Below are 14,957 nucleotides of genomic sequence, written 5' to 3'. Positions count from 1 at the left end.
AGATAAATTGGGAAATTAAAATCTCTATAGTCTAACCATCATCAGATAGCCACTGTTAACAATTTACTTAAATTGATTTCTCTTGGATATAATGTAACTAAACATAAACAGAAAAATTTTTGAAATTTGGATATATATTTCTCATAAAGAATCATCACTCATTCTTAAGTAATTCTAAAGTTAAAAAATATTTTTCAACTACTTATCTCTTCATTAGCATTAAGTTTAACTTGCTTAGAGTAGAATGCATTCAATTTGATATAAAAAGCAGAAGGCATCAATGATGCGTAAACATATGTGTTTTTGTTTGTTTTTGATGAGGAATATTGGCCCAAGCTAACATCTGTGCCAATATTCCTCTATTTTTTATGTAGGATGTGACTCCAGCAAGGATTGATGAGTAGTGTGTAGGTCCGCACCCAGGATCCAAAGCCTTGAACCCCGGGCCACTGAAGTGGAGCACACAAACTTAACCACTCTGCCACTGAGCCAACCCCCAAACATGTGTTGTAATTTGTTTAAAAATGGTTGAACCAAGAATGACTTTTTAAAACTAATTTTGTTTTTACTATAATCCTGCAAGAGAAATAAACAGGAAAAGCAGAGTTGTGGCTCCATTATCCCATAGAAGCTACAAATAACTTTTAAGAAATATAAAAGTTTCATGCAGTAATTTCTACGTTATTTCCTCTTATAAGTCCAAAATGGACTACAAGTCAATTCAGAAAAATAATTTGTTCTTCAGTTTCATCATGAACTACCTGACTAATGGATGACAGCTTATTTCTAATGACATATTATTCCTTAAAGATTATAGAACATTGTTTACTTCCCAAATTTTTCTTTAGTTAATATTTATTTATCATTGACTATATGCCAAGCACTGTATAAATCATCCACACACCCTCCACCACTTTTGTGCTCTCATTAGAAGCTGTCTAATCAGGTAAGTTCTATGGTAGCCTCCATTTTATATCCTACAGTGATACATTAATGTGTTCACCCTACTTAACACTCTTCGGATTACCTCTTTTTTTATTCTTGATGAGTATACCTTCTTGATTTCTCACAAAAGAATTTAAATTACACAAAAGCTGGAACTTTAATTCACCATTGTATCCTCAGTTCTTAGAAGGATATTGGCTCTAGATATTCAAAAGTCTTTTTTTAAATGAATCAGTGATTCAATGGATCTCAAAATGGCTGAGGTTTTGAAAAATGCATTAGTGCCTCTTTAATTACATATTACATCTTCATTTTCTCATGAGTGATTTTTTTTTTTACTTTTGTTATTTCAGATAACTTTCTTGAGCATCAGACCATGGAAAATAGCAATAATCTTACTGAATTTATTCTCTTGGGACTTTCTAAGAACAAGAAAGTACAAATCCTCTGCTTTTTATTTTTCTTACTCTGTTATCTAGCAATTTGGTTGGGGAATTTGATCATCATGATTTCTATCACATGCAGTCAGCTAATTAACCAGCCCATGTACTTCTTTCTTAATTATCTTGCAGTCTCAGACCTCTTCTACACCTCCACTGTGACACCCAAACTTATGACTAACTTACTGACAGAAAGGAATGTCATTTCCTATAAAAATTGCATGACTCAGCTTTTTACCACACACTTCTTTGGGGGGATTGAGGTCTTCATCATCACAGGAATGGCCTATGACCGCTTTGTGGCCATCTGCAAACCCCTTCACTATGCCATCATCATGAATAGGCAAAGGTGTAACTCAATTCTCATAGCATCATGTGTTGGGGGGCTTCTGCATTTCCTTGGACTGTTTCTGCTTACTATTTTTTTATCTTTCTGTGGCCACAATGAAATAGATCACTATTTCTGTGACATATATCCTTTGTTGAAACTGGCCTGCACTGATACACACAAAATTGGTTTCTTAGTCATTGCCAATTCTGGTCTGATGGGACTGGTGATCTTCTTGGTTTTGATGGCCTCCTACTTTATGATCTTATATAATGTGAAAGCATATTCTGCAGAAAGCCGCCACAAAGCACTTTCTACTTGCAGTTCCCACATCACAGTTGTAATCCTGTTTTTTGCACCTGTCATCTTTGTTTATATTAGACCTGCTACAACTTTACCAGAAGATAAAGTGTTTACACTCTTCTACACAATTATTGTCCCCATGCTCAACCCTCTTATCTACACACCTAGAAATGTGGAGATGAAAAATGCCATAAGGAAAGTTTGGTGCAATGAAAGGAAAGCCAATGAGTTGAAGGCTATTCATCTTTTGATGTGAATTGACATCTTTACATTACACTCCCTTTCTTTAATTCCCTCCTGTTGATGGGAAAATCAGTCTGAACGTGTAAAAGCCAAGTCTTAACAGCTTCCATCAGTGGTTCTCTTTCATATTCCTTCCCTGATGTGCTTCCCTTGTTTTCATTCTTCAGTAAACTCTAAGTTCCATGAAAGTAGGTGTTTTGTCATATTTATTTCACTGCAAATTTCCTAGTAATAGGCAAAGTGTATAGCACATATTAGGAGCCCAATAAATATTTAATGAAGGAATATACGAATATCTTGGCATACAGCTTTGCTTCTTATCCCTTATAGGAGGCATTTTCTTGGTTGAGTGACCCATTTAAACATTAAATGCCACAGTTTTGCTAATATATACTCCCTTCAGTTATTTCTCTACTTTAATATATTTTGTCTTCATATTGCTATATCTGTAGACAAGGAAAGATTCCACTCTGGGTCCAGTTAGCCAGCTGAGACACCTAGAAATTAGGAAACATAGTACAGTATTGGGTCAATTATTTTAGGCTTATTCATATCTATTTTCCAATTTTCCAACAAAGTTTGAGTATGTGATAAATTTCTTACTCATAAAGTCTGTTCTTATAACAAAAATAGCTGATTTGTATAAAAATACTCAAATCACACACACAAACATGCACTGTAAATTAACACTTCTTACCAAAATTCTCTTTTTTCCATTAGTCTTTTGGTAGTGCTGAAAAAGGTTGTATGGAGGCAAAAGACACTGACAGTGCATATGCCTTTGTACTTTTAAATTTTTATTTTAAAACCTCCTATGTCAACCATTTTATAATGATTCCATAACATAAATCTCTACATTGTTTTATATATATATATAGTAAAGTCACTCTATTCTGAGGGGAGAGCAGTGTCTTCTTTATTACTAATTAAAGCCAATTAGAACACGTAATTTTAGATAAACAGCTAAGTTTTTTGCTAAGTTTTTTGGTAACACTTCACCCCTAGATTTAGCTGTCTCACACCCCCAATTGCAAGGCATGCTAGATCCTCACTGAATCCCCTAAGGGGAGGGGTGGGGGCAAGAACTGCCTCTTTACAGGATCACAGAGCATAGAGCAGAACAGCACCCAGCCTCTCCACAGGCAGGCACATCCAAAAGGGAGAGGCGGGTCCTGAGCCACATGCACTTTCTTCTAAACTCATTTATTAGATATTTCCTTCCTCCTACTCTGGGAGGGAGAAAGTGAGGGCTTGAGAGAGAAGTCTGTAGTGTGACTGAAGCTGAAACCCCTGTACATAGAAAAAAACACTCAGGAAAACAATTTCTCTCCATTCTCTCTTTCAACCCTCTCCTACCCCACACTAATATCTAGCACAATTTATGGAAAAATTCTCCCCTTCCTTCCTTCTTTGTCATGCCATCTTTATCTGCATCATATTATATATTCCCTAGGTTATTTCTGGCATATGTATTTTTTTCTACTAAACTACACTAGCAGTAGAAACAAATTGATAATATTATTGTTATTTTCTGTTGTGTTTTACTTTCTGGGAAAGCTAATCACTCCTTTTATCCCCCTCAAGATATATTAGTTATGATTGCTTGTTTGTCTTCCAAATGCACTTTAGAATGGTTTGTCATATTCCAAAAATGACACTATTGGGATTTGGGTTAGAGTAATAACTATAAATTAATTTGATAGGAATTGATATCTTTATAATATTCAGTTCTCTCATCCAAAAGCATGTTATAGCTCTATTTATTGAAATCTTCTTTTATAACTTGCAATAAAATCTTGCCATTTACTCAAATAAATCTCATATTTCTTATTAAGTTATTCCTAGATATTTCATCTCTTTTGTTGTTATTGAGAAGGCAATATATTTTTCCATTAGATCTTCTCATTCTCACTAGTTACAGTTAGTATACAGAAAATCCAGTAATTTTCAGATATTTATTTTTATATGTGTGTGTGCATCTTTCATATATTGCCATTATTAATAGTAATAAAAGTATAACGTCTCATCTTATACACATTGGGTTGAAAAGTCAAGATATGAGGTGTATATTGAGTGTGGTTACAATTATCCAATGTCACACAGCTAGTAAATGGTAAAAGTGGGATCCAATCATTCATCTCTGCAAGATACATTTACTATTAGAGGTACGTAACAGCTGAAAACCACCAAAAAAAGGATCAGAATAGCATCTCACATCCTATGCACACTCTAACGTTGGTTGCAATATTGGGCAGGGCAGAACCTCCCTTACTCTTTAAATTATTTTCCCCTTTATCTACTTTATCCACTATTTTTCAGAAGATATATATTTGATGCCTCAAAGTTCAGTATGCCTCTGAGATGACTATATCATCCTGCTTGATAAGTCATGGAGGCTGGATTCATTATAGTTTAACTGGTTTGACATTACCTATACATGATCAAGGAGTAAACCACAACTGGTTTTGCTAAAAAAAAGGAAGAAAATATAAATCTCTCAAAATAAATGGTTTTTTGACTTTTTAAATTCAAGTTTTAAAATAATATTTGCCAATATCCTTCAACAGAGAGGAAATTGAGGCTTAATTATTAAAAAGGTATTCTTGGGCCTGGCCTGGGGCCATAGCAGTTAAGATCACGCACTCCTCTTTGGTGGCCTAGGGTTCACAGGTTCAGATCCCAGGAGCAGATCCGCAGGCTTATCAATCCAGCTGTGGCAGGCATGTTAGCTCAGGGCTAATCTTCCTCAAAAAATAAAAGTATTCTTTTACAAAGGGAATGTTTACAGTGACATATTTATCAACTTTCCTCAACACTGATGATCATAACTTTCATTCACTTTTCGCCAGCCAAAGCAATTGCTTTTTTGCACTATATATTTTACAACAGCTTAACTCTATACATTTTTTCAGGGATTGGTCACTGAGAAACATGGAGTTTCTCTTCTTGGAAATCTTCCCTCTATACTTGGTACTGGCTTTAATGGATAGCTTGCTTCATTATCACAAAAATTTTATCTTCTTATAACCTTCTCTTCTTCTTTTTCTCCTTTAAAACTAGTTTATTCCCTTGCCAGCCAATCATCTATTCTATTCCCAGATGTAGGAAACCCTTTCTCCAATTAATCCTTTTCTTAGAGCAAAAGGCTTCCTCATAACAAAGAGACATATCTTGGAGAGGCCAATTCCAGTCCCCCACATCACTGAGGTGACCATTCCTGAATTGGCAGCTACAAGGGTACCAGTGATGTAGCTATCAGTACAGGCAACTTTCAGCAAAGGAAAATATATCACAAAATTAGTGATCAATTTCATTAGGATCACAGAAGGGCGACTTGATTGCCATTGAAAATTGAGGAAAGGAATGGACAGCCCCACTAGCCCAAGCAGCCAAGACTAGGAGACTGTATCTTGTCTTGTTCATGATAGTCATGGAATGGAGAGGTTTGCAGATGGCAAAGCAACGATCAAAGGCCATGACTATAATGATGAAGACATTAACACTTCCAAAGAAGTGTATGGTAAAGACCTGTAATATGAAATTACTATAAGAAATGGTATTTCTTCTCAGTAGTAGGTCACCAATGAGTTTGGGTGTCACACAGGAGGTATAGCAGATGTTCATAAGGGATACCTGGTTGAGGAAATAACCTGGTTGATTAAAAAGTGGGCTGCATCAAATGGAGAAAACGATCAGGAGGTTTCCTATAAACAGGGCAACATAACAGAATAAGAAGAGTACAAAGCAAGGGGCCAGTCCTGTGGCCGAGTGCGTAAGGTTCTGCATGCTGCTTTGGTGGCCCAGGGTTCATGGTTTGGGTCCCAGATGTGGCCAGCTCCACTCTGCCCATCAGCCATGCTGTGGAGATGTCCCACACAAAAAGTAGAGGAAGATTGTTATGGGTGTTGGCTCAGAGCTAATTTTCCTCACACAAAAAAAAAGGAGCACAAAGAAAAATATTTGTATGTTCTTATTTTAAGAAAATCCCAAAAGGATGAATTCTGAAACATTTCTCTGTCTCTCTATATATTTTAGTTTGTGAATATCTGAAAAGAAAGAAAACATTAATCTGTATAAAAATTAGTAGCATGATAATAACAATATAGGATTTGCCACAAATGGATTGACATGCATCGAATGTTAATATTAGTTATTCCTGATGTATAGAATTCAGTATATTTTTTGTCTTTTGGGGGGTTTATTTTAGGAAGATTAGTCCTGAGCTAACTACTGCCGACCCTCTTTTTGCTGAGGAAGACGGGCCCTGAGCTAATTCCACGCCCATCTCCTCTACTTTATACATGGGACGCCTACCACAGCATGGCTTTTGCCAAGCAGTGCCACGTCCGCACCCGGGACCCGAACCAGCGAATCCTGGGCTGCCGAGAAGCAGAAGGTGTGCACTTAACCGCTGTGCCACCGGGCCGGCTCTGTCTTTTTTTTTTTTTTAAGATTGGCACTTGGGCTAAAATCTGTTGCCAATATTTTCTTTTTTTCTCTTCTCCTCAAAGCCCCCCAGTACATAGTAGTATATTCCAGTTGTGAGTGCTATGGTGGGACGCAGCCTCAACATGGCTTGATGAGCAGTGCCATGTCCACACCCCGGATCCCAACTACTAAAATCCTAGGCCATGGAAGCTGAGTGCGCAAACTTAACCACTAGGCCCTGGGGCCAGCCCCTGTGTCTTATTTTATAAATCAGTTGTGAAATCTAATGTGAAAAGAGTATAATGATATCATTTTTCAACATTACCATCAATGTAATTAAAGATTATTTTAAATGTTAGATTGATTTTAAAGAAACCATGTTATTACTGTTAATTACATTATTTAGATAACAATAAAAGTTTAATTTACATAATTAACAAAATAAAAATTTTTGCACATTTTAAAATATACTTGCCTTGTCCATAGAGTCAAAAAATGTAATTGCCCATTTTGAATTGTTTATTTCTTATGACTTTTACTAGAAATTTCATGTTTTTACATGTAATATAGGCAATTAGAGTCAATAAAAGAAGATGATACAGGATGTAGCTCTAAGAGAGATTTGTTGTCAGCACTCAGTGACTACTTGTTTCGTTAATCAATGGATGAAAGATTAATACATTTGCATATTTTGTACAGTTACTTATAATGTGATATTATTTATACAAATGGAAATAGAGTGGGTGGAATGCAAAGAATGCTCTATGGGAACTGTTTTATCCAGTGTTGATGAATTAACTCACACCTAATTTAGAAGCCATCAAACACAGTGATTCACAAATATAAAACCTGTGTCTTTAAGATCATTTTAAATGGTGAATAGGTAACTGATATAGCATTAAAAAATGATCCATACTATGAGAAACCGATTCTACTTTAAATTATTATTAAATTCTAATGTTATCAAGGAGAAAAACTCAATTTGTCCCTACTATGAATTTAATATTGCTTTAAGGGTTCCTAACTATATATATATTTTTTAACAAAGCAAAAATACTCATAGTTTTCAACAGTTAACAGTACTTAAATAGAGTGTAATAAATTTTGGGGTCTTTGATCAATTTTATCTTTATTATAGTTAATGCTGATTCTTTGTTTAGGAGATGGACTATTCTTTATTTCACAGATAAATTTATTTACCTAAAACAAATTTTTTTAAAGTTAACTGTTAGATAAGCAGGTTGGTGAACACTTAAAATATCTTTATAGTAAGAAAATTATCTTATGCTACAGAGAAAGTATGGTCTTAAGAATGAAATTAAATAGAATACATTTAACTAGTGTATAATCATCCTAAAGCACAGTGGAACATTCTCCAAGAAGAGTGGCATAATTAATTCATTGACTTATCTGATCTGTAAAATGAGTTTTAGATTGAGTAAAGAACTTCCTCTTAAGATATTCACTCTAGTTTTTTTTTCCAGTATCTAAATCTGAATGCAGAGATTTACAAACAATTATTTAAACAGATTTAGGTGAATTGTGTAAAATTATTTTTAAAATCTCAACGTGTCTTGGAATATTGTATACATTTGTAAGAGAAGTGGAAGTTAAATATACACTAACCATCAGGAATGCAAGAATGGATCGTCAGACTTAAAAACAAGTATTTCAAAATTCTTACAAAACCAAACATCTATTTTACGTCCTAGGAGTAATTTATTTTATGTTTATGCTTAAAATAAGTTTGGTTCAGAATGCAGAATATAAAGTGATATGACAACACAAAATTAATAGGCCTTTGAAACCTCTAAGAAATTATAATCCCAGAGGCATTTCTAAACAGATCTTCACCAAATGCCTCTGAGCCACTGTCCATGATAATGACCCTGGTGTCTCTGGCATTTTCTGGAATAACTTTAATTCTTTGTGTTAGCCTGGCTCGGGCACTGTTTCTCTGGAGACACTAAAATATTCTAGTCAGAGAAACTCTGCCTGGCTTTTGCGGATCTCACTTTCTGATGAAAAAGAGGACAAATAATGTAGCATAGAATAGTATTAAGTTAGCTTCCAGAAAGTATGAATTAAGAAAGGACAAAGAAAACCAAAGACAGACAGCTGTCATTCAAATGTGGATCATTATCAAGAGTAACCTACATGCACAGATTAGATAGATCAATAAAATCAGTGACCTGAAAGATCAGGACTGGAACCAGGTTATTTGTTTCCAGGGCCTAACACGGATGGAATAGTTGGCTAGAGAATGGAAGACGGGAGGAAAGAAAAGATAAAAGAATAGACATTCTACTCCCCATACACATATCAGGATACAAATGGTGTATCATTAAGTGAGGATATAATGAAAATATCAGAGGAAGTCAGCACTCAATATACAGCAAAACTTTTATTCTGGGGCCAGCCGAGTGACGTATTGGTTAAGTTCATGTGCTTTGTTTCAGCAGCCCAGGGTTTATGGGTTGGGATCCTGGGTACAAACCTACACACCTCATCAAGCCATGCTGTGGCGGCATCCCACATACAAAATAGGGGAAGACTTGCACAGATGTTAGCTTAGGGGCAATCTTCCTGAAGCAAAAAGAGGAAGTTGGGAACAGATGTTAGGTCAAGGCCGATCTCCCTTCACACACACACACACAAAATATATATTCTATTTACCATTTGTCTCCTCTCTCCTATGCCATGTCATTTCTGCAGGTCGCACACACTCAAGTTCAGTTAACCAATTCCCCTCTCTCAGACACAAATCCATATATTAAAAGTTTCCTTCAGACACTAAAACTTCAGGAAATCAATTTTTATAGTATCTTATCTGATACAAAACATTAATAATAACAATAATGTATTGAGAAGTTATTTCTTGCTTTAAGTTCATTATATCATTTCTTCTTCACAATAATGCATATTTTGACATAAGTAGTGTTACCTCTACTGTGCAGATAACAACACAAGCCTCTAGAGGTTAAATGACTAGCTCAAACAGCTACTAAAGAAAACAAAAAAAAGACACTTCTTTCTGTGAGTGAAAGAAACAGGTTTTTCTATGTTTATGACCTACCTCTAGGCTTTGAAAGTGTAGCAACCCTGAGGAAATGAGAGATTCTAGAACTTCTGAATGAAAGATATCAGAATCTTGTGTTTTACTGGTTTTCTCTTTCAACAGAATGTCTGATGTTGGCAAAATTTCTTCAACTTGGCCTGTGTCAATATGAAGGAGAAGATAACTGGTCATATCTCTACCAATAACACACACAAACATACCACGATACTCCTTAGAGATGTGTAGAAATACCTCATTTACGATCCCAATTCCTGAATTCATTTCAGATGATCTTAACTTTCTCTGCTAAGAGTTGATTTTGTTCTTTTCACCCTTCTTTTCTAGAATCCCCTGTCAATACCTTTGGTTTCAAGGGTTATATTGACTTATTTCCAAAATTTATATTTCTTTATAACTTTCCAAATAATGAAAAGTGGTAAAATTGCACCTAAGTATTAAGCACATGAAGGATCTACAAGGTTTACATGCATTTTTGAACAGATAATTTGAGAAGTGTCATTGAATTCCCTTCTAAATCTAGAAGTCCCAGAATGGCCAGAGGAAAAGTAACAGGATCAATTACAAGAATATATATTTTTCAAGTATATATTGAAGTATAATTGAAATACAATACAGAATTAACATATATGATATGAAAATGTTGACCTATGTGTATACCTATAAAACCATTGCTTAAACCAAGATAATGAACATATCAATAGTTCCCCAAAGTTTTCTCATGCCCCTTTGTAATTCTATCCTCCCACTCCATTCTCATGCCCAACAAAACACTGATCTGTTTCTGCAACAGTAGATTAATTTGCATTTTCTAGAATTTTATAAAAATGGAAGCATATTGTATGGGTTGCTTTTTGGAGGGGAGTATCTGGTTTATTTCACTCAACTTATATATTCTGAGATTCACTTGTGTTTTTTTATATATCAATGTGCATTCCTTTTTACTTCTAAGGTCATTCCACTGTATGAAAATTCCACAATTTGTTTATCTCTTTCCTCAATTTTAGGCATCTTAGTTGCATCCAAATTTGGGCTACCATTAATTAGCTGCTATAGTAATTCATGTACAATTTTTTTTATGTACAAAATGGGAAAATGTGAAGGACTAGAAAGTCTGGTCATATAGGAAGTTTGTATGTAATTTGTAAAGAAATTTCCAAACTGTTTCCCAGTGTAGTTGTACAATTTTATATGCCCAGTTGTGGGGGTTGTAAGTCCTGCTTGTTCTACATACTTGCAAACACTCAGTAATTAGCCGTTCAAATGGGTATGTAGCCATATCATTTAGTTTTTTAATTTACATTTACCAAATGATTAATGATGTTTAGTGTATTTTCTTGTACTTATGCAATGGGTATGTTTTCCTTGATGAAATATCTGTTCAACATTTTAACCCATACTTTTATTGGGTTGTTCATTTTCATCTTACTGAGTTTTGAAAGACTTCTATATATTCTGAATAGTAGTTCTTTAGTAATTATATAATTTTAAAATATTTTTTCCAGCATGTAACTTGCTTGCTCACCCTATTAGCTGTCTCATTCTTATGGCAAAAGTTTTCATTTAGATGAAGTCCAGTTTATCACTCTTTTCCTTCATAGGACATACTTTTAGCATCCTGTCTAAGAACTCTTTGTCTAATTCAAAATCATGATGATTCCCTCCCATATTTCATTGTAACAAATTTATACACTTGTATTTTACATTTAGATCTGGATCTATTCTGAACTAAATTTTATACAAGTTGTGATATATAGGTAGAGGTTTACTTTTTCTGCCTATAGATGTCCAATTATTCCATCAGTATTTGTTGGAAAGACTCTTTTCTTCACTGAATTGCCTACAGATCTCTGTTGACAATTAGTTGACCATAAATGTGCAAGTATACATCTGGACTCTCTAGGCTGTTCCACTGATCTACTTGTCTACCTTTTGAAAATAAGAAACTACTTTGATTACCATAACTTTATAATATACTTTTAAATCAGGTAGTGTAAGTTCTACAAGTTTTCTTCTTTTACAAAGTTGTGTGGGCTAATGTATATCCTTTCATTTTCAACACTAAAGTAATTGTTTATATTGCAAAACAATGCCTGCTTTAATTTTTGTGGTGGGTTTATTTGAGATTAATTTAAGGGGTATAGAATAGACCTCAATGTGGTCATGTCATCTGATCTATGAGCATGGATTGCTGTCTATCATTCTCTATCATTGTCTACTTTAATTTCTCTCAACTAAGTTCGATAATTTTCATGTACATTTTTTACACATATTTTGTGATATTTATTCTTGTGTCATATTTTTGATGCTACTACATATGACATTATAAACAGTATCTTCTGATTGGTTCTAATAGAAACAATTTTTTATACATTGATATTATACTGAAATTTTGCTGAACACATGTTAACAAAAAAAAGAGTCATCAAGATTGGAAAAGGAGACATAAACTGTCTTTATTAACAAGTGATGTAGAAGCAATGAAATCATTCTGCTGATAAGACAAGTGCCTGGGCAGAGAGAAATGCTGAGACAAATGGGAACCAAAGCACAGTGCTGAGATTGGGTTATGTCTCTCAATGGACAAGGGAATAAACAAAAATTAGAAGACTAGTACCTCCTTAGTTCAGAAAATAAATAAGTTAAAAGACATTACAGGTGGTAGGAGTCTGCTGAATTTCATTCTCTCCCTGATAGACAGATGAGCTTTATGTTAAATTTTTAGCCTATCTAACATTTCATATTTTATTATTAGTGCATGATTGTCAAAGACAAAAGGAAAAGTTCTAGATGCGTGAGAACAATGTATACAGTCAAATAAGAGAAGATAATATTTTTCAATGTAATTCAGTAACTGTTTATTTACATCTTAATTTGTACCAGCTTTATTGCTGGAAAAAAGATACAAAGAAAAGTAAAGATGCAACACATAATCACCTGGCTCAGTCAAACTGGTAAAACGCAGTTCATAAGAATAAACACTACTATAGAGCAAAGGATTATTTGAAATAAAGTAAATGTACAGTTGAATGCCAATGAAAAAACAGGGTAGGTATCAGAAATATTTTGGGTCTGTTGATGGATCTGTAAAATCTTCCCAAAGAAGAAAACATCAGGAGTACAAATTGTATGTAAGACATGGACCCTAAAGCATAAAGGTGGAGGTGTCGTAAGCAGAAGGGATAGCAGAAATAAAACCATAGCGGTGAGATATTTTAGAGAACGTGTGGAGAATGTAGAGGGGTCCAGTGAAAGCACCCAAGAAAAGGGAAACATAGGATGAAGGGTAAGGAAAGAGGAAAATGACCAAGATGAGTTTCCTGTATGCCATGTACCATGCTAAAACTTCACACGCATTAGCCGAAGTAATATTACAACTTTATGAAGTATACTTTTACCCTATATAATAGATATTTTAAAAATATTTTAAAAAATTTAAAAATTTTAAAAAATTTTTTAAAAATTTAAAAAATTGTTAAAAAAATTTCAAATAATTAAAGCAAATTGCAAAGGTACAGAGATACAAACTTACAGAGTCAGTTCACCAATTTGTCCCTGACCCCAAAGCCTATCATCATAACACCATACTTTCTTCCAGTTTAGTGATTTCTGAGACTAACTAGTTATACTCAGACCAATTTTGAAAAATTCTGATAGACAACTGAGAAAGTTGGATTTTATATCAAGGAAACCAGGGTTCAATATCAATTTTTGGAGAAGCTGGTGATATTACCAGAGATGTGCTTTTGAAGGACATGTCTTGCATTCCTTAAATTGAAGTAGTCACACCTGGAACTAGTCAGACCCTTTAAAGTGCAGATTCCATTCTGAATCACAGTAGCTTGCTTATTTGGTTCATATAACGCCAGATGTCATTTAGTTCAACTCCACAAAGAAAGTTTATACGCTTTCTATAACATCTCAAAGAATAAATTATCTTGGGACACAGGACTGAAATTACAATGAATATCACCTTAGGAACTTTAAATTTGAATGTGCCATTTGAGACCATACCTTCCACATGGTGATTTTCATCTCCACATTTCTCAGGGTATAGATGAGAGGATTCAGCATGGGGGCAATCACAGTGTAAAACACAGAGATTTCCTTATCCTTGTTCTCACTCCCTGCAGGTAGAACATAAGTATAGATACAGGGCACAAAGAATAAAACTACAACCGTTATGTGAGAGCTACAGGTTGAGAGAGCTTTGCGTCGTCCTGCAGAGGAGTGTGTCCTAAGATTATATAATATGAGTATATAAGAAGCTACTAGGACAAAAAAAATGGCAACCACCACCATCCCTGAATTAGCAATCACTAAGATACTAACAACATGAATATCTTTGCACACAAGTTTCAAAAGAGGCTTCACATCACATATGTAGTGCTCTATCTGATTAGGACCACAGAAAGGTAAATTGAGTACCATGAGCAGTAGAGCAACAGAGTGCCAAAAACCCACCACCCAGGCCATAACAATCAGCATGTTACACCTCTGCCGGTTCATTATGACCATATAGTGCAGAGGCTTGACAATGGCAACATAACGGTCAAAGGCCATGGATACCAAGATAAATATTTCCACACCTGCCAGTAAGTGGGCAGTGAAGAGCTGGGTCATACAGTTGTTATAGGAAATATTTTTTTTTGCTGCAGCTAAGTCCCTGATTAGCCGGGGGACCACAGTGGAGGTGTAGCAGAGGTCCATGAGGGAAAGGTGGCAGAGAAAGTAGTACATTGGTTGTTGGATTAGATGGCTGCAGGTGATTGTGAGTAAGATAATGAAGTTCCCCATTAAGACTGTCAGGTAACAGAGCAGGAACAAGAAAAAGAACAGCAGCTCTATTTGCTTATTTCCCCACAACCCCATGAAAACAAATTCTGTGACATTGTTCTGATTTTCCATGAGGTGGAGTTGAATTCACAGGACACAGAACAAACTAAATTCACCTGAAATGGACAGAATATAATACATCTTTAGTATGACTTTTTAAGTTTTGGGGGAGATTTATACATTAAAAAAGATGTAGGTCATACAGGATTTACTACAGACAATCTTTTCAATATTTTTTAGATTAAGGGCATCATTATATATCAAATGATATTAAATGAAAATACATAGTATGTGTAGAACTTTTGTAAACATTTTGAATGAATTTAACTCATAACATTTGATACTCATTTCAGATATA

The 14,957-nt window shown here is 34.7% G+C and overlaps 2 protein-coding genes across 2 annotated transcripts; one reads left to right on the top strand and one right to left on the bottom strand.

Moving 5' to 3' along the window:
• Positions 1-1,321: 1,321 nt before the first annotated feature.
• LOC139040598 (olfactory receptor 4P4-like) lies at positions 1,322-2,272 on the top strand. Its single transcript, XM_070487355.1, has one exon. It carries the CDS (start codon positions 1,322-1,324, stop codon positions 2,270-2,272), a length of 951 nt encoding a protein of 316 aa, XP_070343456.1.
• Positions 2,273-5,556: 3,284 nt separating this feature from the next.
• LOC139040597 (olfactory receptor 4P4-like) lies at positions 5,557-14,560 on the bottom strand. Its single transcript, XM_070487354.1, has 2 exons — positions 13,778-14,560; positions 5,557-5,787 (listed from the first exon to the last, which is right to left on the bottom strand). The coding sequence occupies exons 1-2, from the start codon at positions 14,558-14,560 to the stop codon at positions 5,557-5,559; spliced, it is 1,014 nt and encodes a 337-aa protein (XP_070343455.1).
• Positions 14,561-14,957: the final 397 nt, after the last annotated feature.

The sequence above is a fragment of the Equus asinus genome, chromosome 17 (genome assembly GCF_041296235.1).
Source record: "Equus asinus isolate D_3611 breed Donkey chromosome 17, EquAss-T2T_v2, whole genome shotgun sequence".
In the NCBI taxonomy this organism is placed as follows: domain Eukaryota; kingdom Metazoa; phylum Chordata; class Mammalia; order Perissodactyla; family Equidae; genus Equus; species Equus asinus.
The sequence above is the reverse complement of the archived record's forward strand: the minus strand, read 5'-3'. Positions and strand labels throughout refer to the sequence as shown.

Coding starts and splice junctions, on each gene's coding strand:
- LOC139040598 (XM_070487355.1), top strand. CDS start 1,322: ATGGAAAATAGCAATAATCTTACTGAATTTATTCTCTTGGGACTTTCT.
- LOC139040597 (XM_070487354.1), bottom strand. CDS start 14,560: ATGGGGAACTTCATTATCTTACTCACAATCACCTGCAGCCATCTAATC. Junction 5,788..13,777: donor TGAAAATCACCATGTGGAAG/GTATGGTCTCAA, acceptor TTCATATTACAG/GTCTTTACCATACACTTCTT.